This window comes from Lontra canadensis, unplaced genomic scaffold, assembly GCF_010015895.1.
Source record: "Lontra canadensis isolate GAN:19392208 unplaced genomic scaffold, GSC_riverotter_1.0 scaffold64, whole genome shotgun sequence".
NCBI classification, from domain to species: Eukaryota; Metazoa; Chordata; class Mammalia; order Carnivora; family Mustelidae; genus Lontra; species Lontra canadensis.
Window position 1 is genome coordinate 10,746,677 of NW_022631058.1, and position 20,979 is coordinate 10,767,655.

Genomic DNA, 20,979 nt, shown 5'->3' on the forward strand with positions numbered 1-20,979 from the left:
CTAGATATCCATGAGTGGAAAATATCACTACTTTTTCTTTATTTGCGAAGAAATAACTTTTGATACAGAGTGGGGAAAAAAAGTGTCCAACAAATACACTTCCCAATATATGATGTACTAGGTTAAGATAATATATCAAGTGCTTTGGAGCACATAAAAATTTTGACACTATCCTTTATGACACTTAAGATCTAAGTGAGCACATAAAATAGAAAGAAATGTAAATATTATAGATCTACATTCTATATGAATATAAATGGAAGTTTACCACTTGGAAATCATTTTGTCTACCCTCATTTAAAAAATTATCTTTTCTATCAGCCTTGAGTTCAGCAATTTGATAAGCTTCTTTGAGAAAACAATACGTTTATTTTATTTTATAGTTAAGTCTTACCTAGATATCTCAGCTTGGGAATTCTTCTCCCCATCGACAGTGAAAGGAGATGCTCCAGTTAGTAATTCATACATTAGAACACCTAAACTCCACCAGTCAACTGCCTATAAAACAATAATGTCATTTTATAGACTATGAATATATATTTTATAAGAAAGAAAAATAAACAGAATAAAACTATATATTTGTAAAATATTTTAACAAAAAGCTTTTGTATAGAGCTTCCTATGTAAGGAGTATTAAATGAAGCACATGTGGGAAAAGGACATTTAGAGAACAAATATCCGGGTAGTCTCAGAACACAATTTAAACACAGTGAAGTCAATCAAGGGGCTAAAGGTACTTTCATTATTTCCTAAATCATTAAGTAATGGTTTTATTTTGATTAATTTAAAAAAATGTTTAATTTTAAATAAATTTTAAAAATTTTACTTATTATTTTTTAAAGATTTTATTTTTATTTGAGAGTGAGAGAGAGAAAGAGAGCATGAGACAGGGCAGGGTCAGAGGGAGAAGGCGACTCCCCACTGAGCAGGTAGTCTGATGTGGGACTAGATTCTGGGACTCTGGAATCATGACTTGAGCTGAAGGCAGTCGTTTAACCAACTGAGCCATCCAGGTGCCCCAAATTTTAAAAATTTTAAGTAAAATCTTTAGACTTATGATGCGGGGAAAAAAAGCATTCAGCATTTTTTTTAGAAAGTTTTTCTTTTTTTTTGGTAAAGATTTTATTTATTTATTTGAGAGAGAGAGAGAGAGATCACAAGTAGGGAGAGCAGCAGTTACAGAGAGAGGGGGAGGCAGGCTCCCTGCTAAGCAGGGAGCCCAATGCGGGGCTCTATTCCAGGACCCTGAGATCATGACCTGAGCCGAAAGCAGAGGCTTAACCAACTGAGCTACCCACGTGCCCCCAGCATTTTTATTAATTATTTAGCCCCCCAAATATTATGAAATTCTTTGAACTCAAAGAACAAAAATGAAAAAAAAATCCCATCTACTGGTATCATATTTCATAATCACCGAAATCAATTCTTCTTAAAGGACCTATCACATATATCTTCATTTATGTGAGTCTTCAATTATGGGAAACATGAAGACTTAAAATAATATAAGATAAAATTAGATCTAAATGGGAAACCAATTTATAAATGCAGCTACCTGAACTAAGAACATAGCAAATTATATATAATTTAAAGAATCCTGAAAATTTTTTTTTATAATTAGGCAAGCCAAGATTTCAATATCTGCTGAATGCACAAGCTTATACCAGTAAGATATTAACTGGAAGCTAAAATTTTTAACCCTGCTTCCAAATTTCAGGGAAAAGTTTTCAGAGAGATGATACAAAATTTATGAACCTAGAACTATTTTAAAGAAAATACATAATGATGACATAAAACATGATCAGGCGACTGCAGTCATAGAGGAGTGTAGAGCCAGAAGCCACTGATAAGCACTTTGCATATATTGTCACATTTAATTAACTCAAAGTCATCAAGCTGTTCCATGAACAGGAAAGACTATTTATTGACTAGCTGTATTCCAGACCTCAGGATACAGGAATTCTAGGAGGTTCTATAAGGTTTTCATCTCTAAAAATTGGTTACATTAGGTCTTAGAAGGTAATTTTCAAATTTTAAGTTATAAATTCCTATCAAGCTGCTAGGGAAAACAGTTTCCAAGAATACCAGGAAGCAAATGAAAGCAGCAATTCAATTATTTTATTCATACAAGCCTTCTTACTGCCGCCAGAGTCAGGACCCTCAGAATGTTTTGCTGTTGGATTGCAAACCAGCTGTTGAGATGACACAGATCAATAATCAGATTCCTAATCATATGGCCTCAAACCAATACCACACCAACTTGAAGAACAGGCTTTAAGTATATGACTAGTCATTAGTAAGGAGACCAAAGATTCGCCACACTGAAGATATCTGGGTTGAATGTGTGGGATTTTAAAAGGGGATGAGGGAGAGGGGAAGATGAGGAACAAAAAATAGCCAAAATTCCTTATTTAGAGAAAATTATTAATACAGCAAAACCATTAAGATGGCACTAAAGGATCTATATCCTTTAATACAGAAAGAAAAAATAAGTGACCTAGATTTTATAACAAAACTGCTCATGATGCTTCCTCTACAATCTTCAATTTGCACATACAAAGGGAAGTGAGGTTTTTAGAGGGCTTAGGAAAACAAACTTGGACTATCTTGAATGCAGGATTTTTTTCTTTCTCCAAGGATTGTTATAATGCTTACTTCTGTTGAAGAGATAATCAACAAAGTCTATCTTTTTCCTCTAAAACACTAGATATCATAATGTGTTCATGTATATAAAGCAAAGGAGAGAAAACAATGGAGGTAAGACAATACCGGAAAGAGGCCTCTGTTGAAGAGACTGGACTGAGTTAATAACTAGGGTTTTTATTATACATTTTATGAAGATATAAGGAAGTGTAGAACATACCTTGTCATGGCCTGAATCTCCCCCTCTGACAATATCCGGAGCCATGTATTCAATAGTCCCACAAAAGGAATATGCTCTTTCAGCCTTAAATAGTCAAACAAACAAAAAGGTATTTGATTTCAAACCAGACAAATGACAAAAAAGTCAATTTTACATGTTAGTGGTTGAGATACACCACAGTAGAAAAGTAGTGGTAGAATTTACTTGACAGACTCCCCCCTTCTCACCAGGACAGATCATCACCTCCATAGTGAGTCCTGGGTGCGTGTCCTGTCCAAAGGCTTCCTTTGCCTGAAACCCTCCCATCCATCCATCCATCCATCCATCCAACCATCCATTCATCCATTCACTCTTCTGTTTTGCACTATGTATGTATATTTCAATTATTGGACTCTTGTACCATTCTTTTTGTAAAACCTCAAATATTCCTAGTAGGGTAACAAGAACTGTTTAATACTTTAAGACTTTATTTCCAGATAGGCAAGATTGGGAAAACACTGGGAAACCTTCAGGGAAAAAAGAGACCAAATTCTAAGAAGGAGAATAGGGAGCACAAAGATGAAAAATGACGAAAGGTATTTTTCCCCACCTTACTTTGTTTAGGTTTGGCTCTGCCAATCATACGTTTAGTAATAATGAGCAAAACTGTTTATATTTTAGAAAAAGCTTGTCTCTTAAAAACAGTTAATTCTCTTTTGTAGAGCTTTAAAAAGGTCCAGATTAAAAAAAATAAATTTTTAAATAATCAATTGTGTCATATGACTCATCCCAATAAAATAAAGGAGAGTAAATATCTAAATTATTCTACAGACATATTAAATAGGGAAAGGAATTCCCTATACAAAATACATTCTTATGGCTGTATCTGAAACTTTTTAAGGCACTTTGGTTCCCTTAAAATATTTTACAAAATTACTTTAAAGGAAACTTTTCAATTTACACTTTACTCTTCTTCTACTAGCCAGTTCTTAAGAAAAATACACATTCCTCTTATTTACCAATTTTAAAAGTAAGGAACACTACTCCAGCAATGTTATAGAATGAATTAGTAGAAGTCCTTTACTTTATTAGGGGAAAGTTAAGCACAGAGACAATAAATACAATGAATTTATTTAAACACTTTGGTAACAAATGTATTAAAACTACTTAGTTATTACATATATATATATGTCATGTGTCATATGACATATGTAATATGTCATATAATTAATATGGTTTAAGATTAATTTTTCTCTTTTTATGTGCTACATTTGCTGAACGATTACTATCCCTAGAAACTAAAAGAAATAATTTACTTATGTTTATATCTGCAGAAAATTTTCTTTTTTGTTACCTGGGAGAATAATGTTATTGAATAGCTAATATAAACCATATATCAAATATTATCTCTCTGCTTCATCATTTCAGTACCAAATGATAATTTTGTATTAAACTATGAGAAAAATTAAAGCTAAGTAAAATTGATTCTATTTAATTTCTCATAAAAAGTAATGAATAATTTTTAACTTTGTTAGACATGCTTAGAAAACAATGTGTGTTAGGAAGCATTCATCTGTTTCCTGAATGATTAAAAAAGAAATACTACAAAATTACTTTTCAAAAAAACCCCAGACTTCATAAAACCAGGGTTTTTAGTTAATACACTATTCATTATGCAATAGCTTTTTTTCGGATAAGCCAAAATCACTGTGTAGCTGACATAAAGAAACATGAAAATTATTAAGTCAGGGTATTAATTATTTGATCTCATCTTAAAAGATACCTTTAAAACATTATATCCTAAATCAAGTTTAGATATACTGAAAATAAAAATAAAAATAATTCTCCAAACTGGCTTAGGAGTAAAAAGATAATGAATTTTGACTGATTGCTTCTCTAGATTTTATTTATTTAGAAAACTAGTCTTTTTAGCAAATATAAACTTTCATTTCCATTTACAGGCAGCTCCATGTCAAACCATTTTGAAATCATACACATTTCCTTCTAAGTATGAGACAATAATTTAACTTTACAAGATAAGGATCAAGAAAATATGTACTCTCTTCTTTAAAACACTAGATATTCATAAGTTTAGTATAAAGAGACAAATCGTATTGATTAAGTGCCAGAAAGATTTGACAGTCACCACCACTCCCCATGTCTTCCTTTCTCGGACAAGGAGAACTATGGAGGTTCAGTTCTTGATTGTCTCAACAGAGGGGAAGCTCAGAATCACATTAAGTGCTCAACGAGGTATCGTCTACCTTCTCTGTGTGATTTTTGAGCTCCTTCTTAAATCACTTTAGGTTCTCTGTTTTGTGTTTGGTTTATATGTTTTTTGGGGTGGTGGTGGTGGAAGGGAGTAGGTAATTATCTACATTAATATAATAATTATTTATTTGATTGAAATTCCAGGAGACAGAAAAATCAAAGCCTAAGTGTTGGGAAATTCCAGTTACTGAGAAGTAATAGTGAGCAAAGCATTTCTTAAGTTTCTCTGTTATTTTAAAACATTGCCATTTTAGCCTCCTGCATTTCTGTATCTGCTTCCTCTTCCTCAATGGAAGTGTTGCTTCCTCTAGGTTTTAACTTACAGTGTATCAGCCTTGAATTCCTGAGAGTTTATCTTTCATCTGTAAACATATCTCTAATTTACTTTTCAATTTGTGTTTATCTGCCCAGAAAGACACATGTTATCTGGAGGGTACACTGAATGCCTTTCAAATAATTCTACCAGGAAGATAAACTGATGAGGTATGACAGGAGAAGGTCAGTAGTGGGGGCAGGAAAGATTTCTAGGTAATATTTTATGAACTATGATATAAAAAGGCTAGGATAACAGAGCTAAATTCTATTGTTTATTATTTGTTCAAAATATCTTTATGGTAATAGTCTTCTCAAGGAGAAAAGGCAATCAACCTACTTAGCATTTAAGTCCACGCTATGTTAAAGCAACATTACTGATTAAAGCTAGCACAGAGTTAAAAGATTGTAAATGAGAATTTACTTGAATGTAAAAATGGTAAAAGCAAGAGTGTGTGTACCATCCTGGCAGATAATACAGAGTATTCTTGTGCTTAAGTGATCAGCTGATCAAGGAGGTTTCAGTGTTTCTCAGAGAGAGAAAGAGAGCACCGGACAAAAAACGGGTTTCCTTCTAAGGAAGAATCCAAGCACAGACTCAACTGTCAAACTCTTAGGCATTTCTCAATAAATACTAGGTTAAATCATCCCTAGTGTTTATTTGCCAATATTCTGATCTTTTATTTTTTATTATCTTTTATTATTATCTTTTATTCCGATCTTATGTGTTTAGGATAAATTTGTAAGTTAAATATAAATTTACCAGTGAGAAGTTTTTTCTCCCTCCTGTATTTTTTCCCATTCTAATTTTGACAAATCTCCTCACAAGTATCTAGAAATGTTTGATTTTTAAAAAGAAGTAAATAATGCACTGCTAGTCATCTATGACCGTGCTCACCAGAAAGGGGAGTCCCTAGATGCCAGCCATGAAGAGGGTGCAGAAAACCAGTGAGGTAGGCATATGACCTATGCTGTAACTACACAAAGGGAGGTCCTTAGCTTAGAAAACAAACACATAAATATTCCCCTTGTGAAATCAAATTCCGAGGCTTGTGCCCCTTGTAGATTTAGGGCCTGAATTTACTCTTGTCCTCCATGGTATGGGGAAGAGAGAAAATCTGGTCAACATGGTGCTACTCTGGAACACATGACAACCAGAGAAATTTCCACAGCCTAGCTGGATTAGAGTTCACATACACAAAGCCCTGGAGTCTGAACATTTCTAAGTATGAGAACTGGACTCCTCACACCAAACAAAGGACTACTTGAAATATCAGAACAACAATCTATAGAAGATGAGTATGTTGTAAAAGATGAAAGACATAAAGGAAGGAAAATATCCATAAAATAACAAAGCAGTATAGAAAAGATTAGGGAGATATGAAAAAGCAAATAGAATCATATAAATGAAAAAATATAGTAATAAAAAACAGGCTGATTAAACAGAACAGACACAACTAAAGAGAGAATCTGCAAACTAGAAGATATATTTGAGAAAATACTGCAGAAGTCCCAAGCAAACTAAATAAAAATATACCCATGATGGGAAATTCCTAATTCTTAACATGAGTGATGGTTTTAAGAGTTTGCCTTATAATAATCCCCTAATCCGTACATTTATTTTGCTTTTGTTTTTGCAATGTTTTATTTTAAAATAAAAAGATAAACCAGCCCATAACTAGATTTATCTATGACAGCTAGAGTAACAATAAATATGCAAGTAAAATAAAGGCATTTTAAGACAGAGTGTTTACTGTTCATTAAGCATTGTTAAAAAGACGTGTAAAGAGTGTACTTCAGAAATAAACTGAACTCACAAGAAAAGAATTAAGTTGTAAGAAGCAATAGTGAACAGAGAAAACAGGTAAATGTGAGAAAATCTAAAAAAGAATTGATTTTTTAAATGAAAATTACAAAATAACGATTAATTTGGGGAATATAACACAACATGGGATCAAATAATAAGTAACAATAACACAGAAAATGAGATGGATAATTGAAGTTAAAACATTCCACATTCTTGCAGTGGTCATGACAATTACAGACATAATTGTTAAGTCAGCATATAAGTTAAAAACTTCAGGTTAATAATCACTAAAAGAATAGAAGAGTATATATAACTTTTAGACCATTATGGAGAAATGAAATAAAGAAACCCTAATAATCTAAATAGGAAAGGAGGGGAAAAAGCAAAGAGAAACTGTGATAAAGAGAAACACATAGCAAGATAAGAGAAATAAGTAAAAATATATTATTAATCATAATATACAGATTTTAACTCACCAGTTAAAAGATAGAAACTCTCTGGATCAAAAACAAAATCCAGCTATATGTTATTTACAAAAGGCACACCTAAAACATAATGACAAAGAAATATTGAAAGTAAAGAGATGGAAAAAGATATATCAGACTAGCACTAACCAACAGAAAGCTGGAGTATTTTTATTAATAGCAGGAAAATAAACGTTACAGCAAAAAGGATTATTAAAATTAGCTAGAATTATTACATAATAATAAAAGGAACATTTCACTAGGGAATAATACTATTCCAAACCTGAATGCCCTCAATATTTTTTGAAAAGCCTTAAACTATATAAAGCAAAAATGGAGAGATCTTCAAGAAGAAAGGGACAAATCCACAACTATAATGGGCATTTCAACATATCTCTTTTATAACTGACCAATCAAGCAGGAAAATAATTAGTGAAGCTATAGAAGATTTGCATGATGTTATGAGAATACATAAAACTTTTATAACAGAATATACATTCTTGTCGGGCATACATGTCATATTACCAGAAATCAACCATATAATAGGTCACAAGGCAAATCTCAAATTCCACAGAAATAAGATCATATAGTTTGCTCTCCAAACAGAAAGCAATAAAATTAGAACTCATTTACGCAAAGAAAACCAAAAAATCCTATCTACTTGAGAACCTAAAAACCCATTTCTAAATAATTCATGGCCCAAAGAAAAAACACAATGAATATTAGACTATTAGAATAATAGTAAACATGCCATATATCAGAACTTGTGAGAAATCTCTAAAGCTGTTGTTAAAATTCAGTTTTATTAAAAATGAAAAGATTGTTACCAAGCTGGAGGTCCAACTTGAAAGTTTAGAAAAAGCATATGAAAGAAAAACTCAAAATGTCAAAAAACCAAAGTAATAATGGAACATCAGCAAAGAAATAGAAAAAAATGAGAAGCTTGAGAAAAGACCGTTTCTTAGAAAAGACTAATAGGCAAATATCTAGCAAACTGACCAAGAGAAAAAAAGAGGAAAGTTACAGATCAATAATATTAATAATATAAAAGGAAACATTCTTTCCCTCACAGTATTTAAAAATAAGCGAATTCTATGAACATGATGCCAAAGAATTTAAAAAGAAAAAATATAACATTTTCTATAAAAATATAACTTACCAAAATTGACTCAAGAAGAAACTGAAAACCTAAATATTATTATACATATTTTTAAAGAATTAAATAAGTATTTGAAAAGCTACTCACACTCACTTAGGAGGTGGGAAAAAAAATATACACCCTGATAGTTATAGAGGTGCATTAAGAGGAAATATTCAGAGGAACAGGTTTTCTATCTACATATATGATTCTAAGAGTCTCATGCTCTACTGACTGAGCTAGCCGGGCGCTGTACATATATGATTCTAAATTCATTTCATGATATTAGTATAAGCTTGGTATCAAAATCAGAAAAATGTAATATTAGAAAAGAAAATTACAGGTCAACTTGACAATAAAATCCTAAATACAATATCAGCAAACAAAATCTAGCAAAGTGTAAAACAACAACAACAACACTGAAAGTAGTTTGTTCCAAGAATTAAAAGATGGTTTAACACTCAACAACAAATCCTATTAATATAAATTACATAGGTGATTAAAAAGAAAAAGCATAAAAAATTACTTATATCAATAAAAAACTAGAAACAATATAATTCATCTATCAAAAAACCTACAGTAAATACTAAACTGTAAAACCCAAGACATATAGCCTTAAAGTAAAAAGCAAGAGTATGTACAAATGAAGGTAGACAGAACAATAAAGCTAAACCAAACCATTGACCCACAAGCACACACAAAATAAAGATAATGAGGATCACAAAGATAAAAAACCATCATTAGTAACAAGGTAGCTCTGATTTTTTCTCTTAATATAGTCATTTACATAAAAAATCCAAGTGGATCTGTAAATTAGTGGAAAATGAATTCAGCAACATTCCCATGTACAGGATCAAAAACATTCCTATGTGTTGCCCCAAAAAACATAAATATTCTAGTTTTTAAGATAGGAATAAATAAAGTTAATAGAAACGAATCTAATAATATAAGTGTAAAGCATAGAAAGTTATAAAATATTATCAAAGGAAATAAATGATAATTAAATGGGAAAGTATGAATATTCATTTATGCTCATTAGTTGATAAGAAGATTCAATATCCAAAGATCACAGTTATTTCTGGATTAATTTATAAATTCAATTCCATAATGCATATGGAGGAACGAAAGACCAAGAATAAAGAATACAGTGAAGAGTCAGATGAAAGGAAGAGAGAATGGTAGGATAAATGTGAAGAGGAGAAGGATCTCACCTCTCAAAAATCATAGTCTTTAAGATTTTTAATTTTGATTTAGAGGGAGGCAACCAGACAAATGGAATTGAATGAAGAGAAATAGGAATAGAAACAGACTCCCAGACGTGTATAGGAATTTGACATATGACAGAAGTTACCTTTCAAATCAGTAGAGAAAAGATTAACTATTTGATGACAGTTTAGTCAATTGGGTTAATCTATAAAAAGAGATATAATAAGATCCTCACTTTGTTTTTATACAAAAATTAATTCCCAGTAAATTAAAATTTTTAAAGTGTTATTTTTTTAAAGAAAACCAAATATCTTACTGCACTGAGATAAAAAGAGATCTTGTTTTAAAAAATTCAAAGAAATCAACAATCCAATTTTACACCTCAAGGAACTGTAAAATGAAGAACAAACTAAACCATAAGTTAGCAGCAGGAAATAAATAAGTAAACCATAAATAAATGAAACCGAGAAAAGAAAAACAATAGAGAAAATTTAACAAAATAAGAGTTGGTTTTTTGAAAATATCAACAAGACTGAAAAAAATCTTAGCTAGATTAAAAAAAAGATAAGAGTCAAATAAGTAAAATCAGAAATGAAAGAGAAGACGTTATAAGAAGCTACTATGAACAATTATACACCAACAAACTGGATAATCTAGAATGGATAAATTCCTAGAAACATACAATTTATCAAGACTAAATCATGAAGAAATAGAAAATCTGAACAGACACATAATCAGTAAGGAGACTAAATCAACAATCAAAAACCTCCTCCCAGAAAAGCTCAGGACCAGATGGCTTTCAGGAAAATTCTAAAAAAAAAAAACCCTTAAAGAAGTAGTAAGACCAATCCTCCTCAATTTTCCAAAAAACTGAAGAGAACACTTCCAAAGTCATTGGATGAGGGATGAGGGCAGCATTACTCTGATAGCAAAGTCAGCAAGAGATACTGCAAGAAAACTACAGACTTATATTTCTGATGAAGAATGATACAAAAATCCTACTTAGATACTAGCAGATCAAATTCATCAGCACATTTAAAGGTTTATGTGACATGATCAAGTGAGGCTTATTCCTGGAATGCAAGGATAGTTCAAGACTTGAAAGTCAATCAATGTAAAACACTGCATTAACAGAATGAAGAACAAAAACCACATGATCACTTCAACTGATGCAGAAAAACATTTGACAAACTTCAATACCCTTTTATGATAAAAACACTCAACAACAAAGAAGGAATAGAAAGAAACTACCTCGATATAGTAAAGGCCATATATGAAAAGCCCACAGTAAACAGGATACTCAGTGGTGAAAAACTGAAAGCTTTTCCTCTGAGATCAGGAACAAGGGAAGGCTGCTCTTACCACTTTTAGTCAATACAGAACTAGAAGTCCTAGCCAGAGCAGTCAGGCAAAAGCAAACAAACAAACAAACAAATGACATCCAAAATTGAAAGTTAAAAATAAAATTATCCCTATTTGTAGATGACATAATCCTATATGCAGAAAACCCTAAAGATTCCACACCAAAAAAACTATTAGAATAAGCACATACAACAACGTTACAGAATATAAGAGCAATATACAAATATCAGTTACATTTCTTTACATTAACAATGAACAATCCAAAAAAAATTAAGGGGAAAACATCCCATTTAACATAGCATCAAGAATAATAAAATGATCAGGAAATAAATAAGTCAAAAGACCTGACAATGAACATGATAAAATATTGTGAAAGGAATTAAGGGAGATAGAAATAAAAGGAAAGACATCACCTGCTTGTGTATTAGAAGACATAATATTGAAAATGTCCATACTACCATACCCAGAGTAATCTAGAGATTCAATGTAATTTCTTTCAAAATCCCAACGGTGTTTTTTGCAAAATAAAAAAAATATATTAAAATTAATTTGAAATCTCAAGGGACCCTGAATAGCCAAAACAAACTTGAAAGAGAAGAACAAAGTTGGCAGTGTCACACTTTTTGATTTCAAAACGTATTACAGAGCTACAGTAAACAACACATCTTTGTAGTCGAATTAAGACAGACATACTGAGCACTGGGAACAAAATAAAGAGCCCAGAAATAAACCTTACAGTGCTTTCAGTCAAATGATCTTCTTCAACAAGGATGTCAAGACCACATGATAAGCAAAGGATGGTCTCTTCAACAGATGATGCTGGGAAAAATGGACAACTGCATGCAAAAGAATGAAGCTGGACCCTTACTTTACACCAAATACAAAAGTTAACTCAAAATGGACTAAAGATCTAAATGCAAGACCTAAATATAAAACTCCTAGAAGAAACAGAGGGAAAGTTTCATGACACTAGATTTGGCAAGTATTTTTTGGATATGATACCAAAACCACAGGCCACAAAAGCTGACAAATGGGACGATATCAAAATTAAAAACTTCCTTGCACCAAAGGAAACAAAGTAGAAAGACAACCTACAGAACAAGACAGAAAATTTACAAATCGCATATCAGGTAAGTGGTTAATATTCAGAATATATAAAGAACTACAACTCAACGAGAAAAAAGCAAATAACCTAATTAAAAACCAGGAGAAGAATTTCAACAGACATTCTTCCAAAGATGATAAACAAGAGAACAAAAACCACATGAAAAGATGTGCAACATCACTAATCATGAGAGAAATGCAAATAAAAACTATAATGAGATATTACCTCATACTCATTAGGAGGGCTGCTATCAAAAAGGCAGAAATACTAAGTATGGGTGAGGATGTGGAGAAACTGGAATGCTTGCACATTGCTGGTGGAAATGGAAAATGGTGCAGCCTCTATGGGACACATTAAGGATGTTCCTCAAAAAAAATTAAAAATAAAATTATCATGGGGGAAATAAATAAAATAATATAATCATATGATCCAGCAATTCTACTTTTGGATATATATCCAGAAGAGCTTTAAGCATTATCTCAAAGAGGTATTTGTATACCTATGCTCAATGCAGCATTATTTTCAACAGCCAATAAGTGGAAGCAACCCAAATGTCCATTAGTGGATGAATGGATAAACAAAGTATGATATATACATATATTACAATATTATTTGGCCTTAAAAAAGAAGGAAATCCCATCACATGCTATAACATTAATGAACCTTGAGGACATTATGTTAACTGATGTAAGCCAGTCACAAAGATAAATACTGTATGATTCTATTTATATTAGGTATCTAAAGTAGTCAGACTCACAGAAACACAAAGTAAAATGGTGATTGCCAGAGGCTGGGAGGAAAGAAAACTGAGGAGTTATTGCTCAATGGGTATAGAGTTTAGTTTTACAAGATAAAACATTTCTAGAGACCTGTTGCACAATAATGTGAATATAGTTAATACAATTGATGTACACTTAAAAATAGTTTAGATGATAATTTTTGTTTTAAAATTTTTAAATTAAAAATTTGTATTTTGCCACAATTAAAATTTTTAAAAATAATTGGATATAAACATGAAAAGATTAGTAAATTTGATTTTATTAAAATATTAAATCTGATGATGGCAAAAATATCATTAAAGACAAGTGAAGACTTGGAAAAGAAATAAAGTATATAATTACAAATGACAGGTATTTAGAATATTTAAGGTACTGCAGAAAACCAGTAATATCTGAAAAAACTTGCAACACTAAGAAAACACAGAAACCTAAATGTATCTTAGCAGGAGAATGGAGAAGTAAACTGGGTAATTCATTTAAAATATTATACAGAAGCTAAATGAAACAGATTCATATTTATCAACTTGGATAAATTTCAAAAATAAGTCAAAATACTTTGCAATAGGATATGCCATTTATGTACATTTTAGGAACATAAGCTAACAGTATATATAGTTTATGGATATATACATATGAAGTAGGGGTACTAAAACAAGATTAAATTCAACCTGCCATCTACTACTCTTTGCCTGCACTTGTTAAGCTAAATGTGGTTGGAGTAAAACAGAATCAGGCTGACCAATTTCACTTTAAATCCAAGACCATGAGCCTCAAGTGGGCCTTTAATGCTGTCCAGTAAACACACTCATTCCCTAATCCATTCACTCTCCCACAGACGTGGCTACTTATTTTATATCTTCTCCTCTCTCCTCAAACTCAAATGTCTCCTCTTCCTTCCTCACTTTCAGTGAGAACATAGAAGCAATCAGAAAAGACCTTCCGTAAGCTCCCATTATTGCTTCTTGACAGTCACATGCATTTGGGTCCAGTAACTCACCCTTCTCTCTTCCTAAGGATGAACTGATGAGGCCCCTAGCTAAGGGCAGCTTCCCCACTTATGCACTGAGTTTATCCCTCCCAAGGTCAGCATTCCAGCAATCTTCCCCCCACCCCCCATTATTATATTGACCCCTACTTCCTTTCCAGGAATGTGTCAACCAGCATATGATGTCTGTCATTTCTCCTACCTTAAAAAGACCTCTCTTTTTTTTTTTTTCCAATTTTTTAAATTTTATTTTTTATAAACATATATTTTTTCCCCAGGGGTACAGGTCTGTGAATTGCCAGGTTTACACACTTCACAGCACTCACCATAGCACATACCCTCCCCAATGTCCATAACCCCACCCCCCTCTCCCAACCCCCCTCCCCCCAGCAACCCTCTGTTTGTTTTGTGAGATTAAGAGTCACTTATGGTTTATCTCCCTCCCAATCCCATCTTGCTTCACTTACTCTTCTCCTACCCCCTTAACCCCCCATGTTGCATCTCCTCTCCCTCATATCAGGGAGATCATATGATAGTTGTCTTTCTCTGATTGACTTATTTCGCTAAGCATGATACCCTCTAGTTCCATCCACGTTGTTGCAAATGGCAAGATTTCATTTCTTTTGATGGCTGCATCGTATTCCATTGTGTATATATACCACATCTTCTTTATCCATTCGTCTGTTGATGGACATCTAGGTTCTTTCCATAGTTTGGCTATTGTAGACATTGCTGCTATAAACATTCGGGTGCACGTGCCCCTTCGGATCACTACATTTGTATCTTTAGGGTAAATACCCAGTAGTGCAATTGCTGGGTCATAGGGTAGTTCTATTTTCAACATTTTGAGGAACCTCCATGCTGTTTTCCAGAGTGGTTGCACCAGCTTGCATTCCCACCAACAGTGTAGGAGGGTTCCCCTCTCTCCGCATCCTCGCCAGCATCTGTCATTTCTGGACTTGTTAATTTTAGCCATTCTGACTGGTGTGAGGTGGTATCTCATTGTGGTTTTGATTTGTATTTCCCTGATGCCGAGTGATGTGGAGCACTTTTTCATGTGTCTGTTGGCCATCTGGATGTCTTCTTTGCAGAAATGTCTGTTCATGTCTTCTGCCCATTTCTTGATGGGATTATTTGTTCTTTGGGTGTTGAGTTTGCTAAGTTCTTTATAGATTCTGGACACTAGCCCTTTATCTGATATGTCGTTTGCAAATATCTTCTCCCATTCTGTCAGTTGTCTTTTGGTTTTGTTAACTGTTTCCTTTGCTGTGCAAAAGCTTTTGATCTTGATGAAATCCCAATAGTTCATTTTTGCCCTTGCTTCCCTTGCCTTTGGCGATGTTCCTAGGAAGATGTTGCTGCGGCTGAGGTCAAAGAGGTTGCTGCCTGTGTTCTCCTCAAGGATTTTGATGGATTCCTTTCTCACATTGAGGTCCTTCATCCATTTTGAGTCTATTTTCGTGTGTGGTGTAAGGAAATGATCCAATTTCATTTTTCTGCATGTGGCTATCCAATTTTCCCAACACCATTTATTGAAGAGGCTGTCTTTTTTCCATTGGACATTCTTTCCTGCTTTGTCGAAGATTAGTTGACCATAGAGTTGAGGGTCTATTTCTGGGCTCTCTATTCTGTTCCATTGATCTATGTGTCTGTTTTTGTGCCAGTACGATGCCGTCTTGATGATGACAGCTTTGTAATAGAGCTTGAAGTCCGGAATTGTGATGCCACCAACTTTGGCTTTCTTTTTCAATATTCCTTTGGCTATTCGTGGTCTTTTCTGGTTCCATATAAATTTTAGGATTATTTGTTCCATTTCTTTGAAGAAAAATGGATGGTACTTTGATAGGAATTGCATTAAATGTGTAGATTGCTTTAGGTAGCATAGACATTTTCACAATATTTATTCTTCCAATCCAGGAGCATGGAACATTTTTCCATTTCTTTGTGTCTTCCTCAATTTCTTTCATGAGTACTTTATAGTTTTCTGTGTATAGATTCTTAGCCTCTTTGGTTAGGTTTATTCCTAGGTATCTTATAGTTTTGGGTGCAATTGTAAATGGGATGGACTCCTTAATTTCTCTTTCTTCTGTCTTGTTGTTGGTGTAGAGAAATGCGACTGATTTCTGTGCATTGATTTTATATCCTGACACTTTACTGAATTCCTGTACAAGTTCTAGCAGTTTTGGAGTGGAGTCTTTTGGGTTTTCCACATATAGTATCATATCATCTGCGAAGAGTGATAGTTTGACTTCTTCTTTGCCGATTTGGATGCCTTTAATTTCTTTTTGTTGTCTGATTGCTGAGGCTAGGACTTCTAGTACTATGTTGAATAGCAGTGGTGATAACGGACATCCCTGCCGTGTTCCTGACCTTATCGGAAAAGCTTTCTGTTTTTCTCCATTGAGAATGATATTTGCGATGGGTTTTTCATAGATGGCTTTGATAATATTGAGGTATGTGCCCTCTATCCCTACACTTTGAAGAGTTTTGATCAGGAAGGGATGCTGTACTTTGTCAAATGCTTTTTCAGCATCTATTGAGAGTATCATATGGTTCCTGTTCTTTCTTTTATTAATGTGTTGTATCACATTGATTGATTTGCGGATGTTGAACCAACCTTGCAGCCCTGGAATAAATCCCACTTGGTCGTGGTGAATAATCCTTTTAATGTACTGTTGAATCCTATTGGCTAGTATTTTGGTGAGAATTTTTGCATCTGTGTTCATCAAGGATATTGGTCTGTAGTTCTCTTTTTTGATGGGATCCTTGTCTGGTTTGGGGATCAAGGTGAGGCTGGCCTCATAAAATGAGTTTGGAAGTTTTCCTTCCATTTCTATTTTTTGGAACAGTCTCAGGAGAATAGGAATTAGTTCTTCTTTAAATGTTTGGTAGAATTCCCCCGGGAAGCCGTCTGGCCCTGGGCTTTTGTTTGGAGATTTTTGATGACTGTTTCAATCTCTTTACTGGTTATGGGTCTATTCAGGCTTTCTATTTCTTCCTGGTTCAGTTGTGGTAGTTTATATGTCTCTAGGAATGCATCCATTTCTTCCAGATTGTCAAATTTGTTGGTATAGAGTTGCTCATAATATGTTCTTATAATTGTCTGTATTTCTTTGGTGTTAGTTGTAATCTCTCCTCTTTCATTCATGATTTTATTTATTTGGGTCCTTTCTCTTTTCTTTTTGATAAGTCTGGCCAGGGGTTTATCAATCTTATTAATTCTTTCAAAGAACCAGCTCCTAGTTTCGTTGATTTGTTCTATTGTTTTTTTGGTTTCTATTTCATTGATTTCTGCTCTGATCTTTATGATTTCTCTTCTCCTGCTGGGTTTAGGGTTTCTTTCTTCTTCTTTCTCCAGCTCCTTTAGGTGTAGGGTTAGGTTGTGTACCTGAGACCTTTCTTGTTTCTTGAGAAAGGCTTGTACCGCTATATATTTTCCTCTCAGGACTGCCTTTGTTGTGTCCCACAGACTTTGAGCCGTTGTATTTTCATTATCATTTGTTTCCATGAATTTTTTCAATTCTTCTTTAATTTCCTGGTTGACCCATTCATTCTTTAGAAGGATGCTGTTTAGTCTCCATGTATTTGGGTTCTTTCCAAATTTCCTCTTGTGATTGAGTTCTAGCTTCAGAGCATTGTGGTCTGAAAATATGCAGGGAATGATCCCAATCTTTTGATACCAGTTGAGACCTGATTTAGGACCAAGGATGTGATCTTTTCTGGAGAATGTTCCATGTGCACTAGAGAAGAATGTGTATTCTGTTGCTTTGGGATGAAATGTTCTGAATATATCTGTGATATCCATCTGGTCCAGTGTGTCATTTAAGGCCTTTATTTCCTTGTTGATCTTTTGCTTGGATGATCTGTCCATTTCAGTGAGGGGAGTGTTAAAGTCCCCTACTATTATTGTATTATTGTTGATGTGTTTCTTTGATTTTGTTATTAATTGGTTTATATAGTTGGCTGCTCCCACGTTAGGGGCATAGATATTTACAATTGTTAGATCTTCTTGTTGGACAGATCCTTTGAGTATGATATAGTGTCCTTCTTCATCTCTTATTATAGTCTTTGGCTTAAAATCTAATTGATCTGATATAAGGATTGCCACTCCTGCTTTCTTCTGATGTCCATTAGCATGGTAAATTCTTTTCCACCCCCTCACTTTAAATCTGAAGGTGTCTTCGGGTTTAAAATGAGTTTCTTGTAGGCAACATATAGATGGGTTTTTTTTTTTTTTTATCCATTCTGATACCCTGTGTCTTTTGATTGGGGCATTTAGCCCATTAACATTCAGGGTAACTATTGAGAGATATGAATTTAGTGCCATTGTATTGCCTGTAAGGTGACTGTTATTGTATTTTGTTTCTGTTCCTTTCTGATCTACTACTTTTAGGTTCTCTCTTTGCTTAGAGGACCCCTTTCAATATTTCCTGTAGAGCTGGCTTGGTGTTTGCAAATTCTTTCAGTTTTTGTTTGTCCTGGAAGCTTTTAATCTCTCCTTCTATTTTCAATGATAGCCTAGTTGGATATAGTATTCTTGGCTGCATGTTTTTCTCGTTTAGTACTCTGAATATATCATGCCAGCTCTTTCTGGCCTGCCAGGTCTCTGTGGATAAGTCTGCTGCCAATCTAATATTTTTACCATTGTATGTTACAGACTTCTTCTCCCGGGCTGCTTTCAGGATTTTCTCTTTGTCACTAAGACTTGTAAATTTTACTATTAGGTGACGGGGTGTGGACCTATTCTTATTGATTTTGAGGGGGGTTCTCTGAGCCTCCTGGATTTTGATGCTTGTTCCCTTTGCCATATTGGGGAAATTCTCTCCAATAATTCTCTCCAATATACCTTCTGCTCCCCTCTCTCTTTCTTCTTCTTCTGGAATCCCAATTATTCTAATGTTGTTTCGTCTTATGGTGTCACTTATCTCTCGAATTCTGCCCTTGTGGTCCAGTAGCTGTTTGTCCCTCTTTTGCTCAGCTTCTTTATTCTCTGTCATTTGGTCTTCTATATCGCTAATTCTTTCTTCTGCCTCATTTATCCTAGCAGTGAGAGCCTCCATTTTTGATTGCACCTCATTAATAGCTTTTTTGATTTCAACTTGGTTCGATTTTAGTTCTTTTATTTCTCCAGAAAGGGCTTTTATATCTCCCGAGAGGGTTTCTCTAATATCTTCCATGCCTTTTTCGAGCCCAGCTAGAACCTTGAGAATCGTCATTCTGAATTCTAGATCTGACATATTACCAATGTCTGTATTGATTAGGTCCCTAGCCTTCGGTACTGCCTCTTGTTCTTTTTTTTGTGGTGAATTTTTCCGCCTTGTCATTTTGTTCAGATAAAAGTATATGGAGGAACAAGTAAAATACTAAAAGGGTGGCAACAACCCCAGGAAAATATGCTTTAGCCAAATCAGAAGAGATCCCAAATCAGAAGAGATCCCAAATCGTGAGGGGGGGGTAAGGGGATAAAAAGAGGTTCAGAAAGAAAAAAAAAAGAAAAAAGAAAAAAGAAAAAAGAAACAAAAAAAGAAAACCAATAATGAAAAAATATGAAAAGGAAAAAAATATATATATATATTAGATAAACTAGTTAAAAAACGTTAAAAAACAAAAGGGTAAAAGTTAAAAAATTTAGCAGAAGAAGAGAAAAAAAATTGAAAAAGAAAAAAAAAATTAACTGCATGGCTAAAGAATCATGGGGAGAAAGCCATGAGTTCCGTGCTTTGCTTTCTCCTCCTCTGGAATTCCGCTGCTCTCCTTGGTGTTTAAACTGCACTCCTCGTAAGTGAACTTGGTCCTGCCTGGGTTTCTTGTTGATCTTCTGGGGGAGGGGCCTGTTGTAGTGATTCTCAAGTGTCTTTGCCCCAGGCGGAGTTGCACCGCCCTTACCAGGGGCCGGGCTGAGTAATCCGCTCGGGTTTGCTTTCGGGAGCTTTTGTTCCCTGAGCGCTTTCCGTAGAGTTCCGGAGGACGGGAATGAAGATGGCGGCCTCCCAGTCTCCGGCCCGGAGGAGCCGAGAGCCCGGGGCCCCACTCCTCAGTGCCCCCTCAGAGAACAGTGCCCAATTACTCCCGTCACCCTGTCTCCGGCCTCGCTCCGAGCTGACTGAGCCTGCGACCGGTTCAAGGTAACTCCGAGCTAAGAGTCACTCTTCGGCTCTGTCTCTGTAGCCGGCTTCCCCGTTCTAATACCTGCGAGCTCTGCGACACTCAGACACTCCCGATCCTTCTGTGACCCTGCGGGACCTGAGGCCACACTGACACCGCATGGGCTTCACCCCAGTTTAGCCTCTGGAGCGATGTCCCTCAGCGGATCAGACTTTTAAAAGTCCTGATTTTGTGCTCCGTTGCTCCTCCGCTTGCTGGGAGCCGGCCCCTCCCCCCGCGGTCTATCTTCCCGTCCCTTTGGATTCACTTCTCCGCCAGTCCTACCTTTCAGAAAGTGGTTGATTTTCTGTTTCTAGAATTGCTGTTCTTCTTCTCTTCGATCTCCCATTGGATTTGTAGGTGTTTGCAATCTTTAGATAAGCTATCTAGCTGATCTCCCGCTACCTGAAGTAGTCTCAGCCTGCTACTTCTCCTCCATCTTGACTCCTCCTAAAAAGACCTCTCTTGACCCACTCCATCCTCTGCATCCTCCTCACACGATTTCACTATTCCTTTTTACTGAGTTGCCTTAGGTTGGAGGACAATGTGTCAATTCCCATTAGCTCT

The 20,979-nt window shown here is 34.6% G+C and overlaps 1 protein-coding gene across 6 annotated transcripts in view; it reads right to left on the reverse strand.

Moving 5' to 3' along the window:
- The window catches only part of RPS6KA5 (ribosomal protein S6 kinase A5), a 186,403-nt gene that overhangs the window by 45,634 nt on the left and 119,790 nt on the right, over window positions 1-20,979 (reverse strand). For 5 of the 6 annotated variants that reach the window (XM_032878629.1, XM_032878630.1, XM_032878632.1 and 2 more), the window contains 2 exons: window positions 2,861-2,944; window positions 395-498 (listed from right to left, as the gene is read on the reverse strand). In XM_032878629.1, the coding sequence (XP_032734520.1) occupies window positions 395-498; window positions 2,861-2,944 (188 nt within the window). Of the gene's footprint in view, window positions 1-394; window positions 499-2,860; window positions 2,945-7,705; window positions 7,775-20,979 lie in introns of those variants that run through there. The other variant, XM_032878634.1, reaches the window with a different exon arrangement.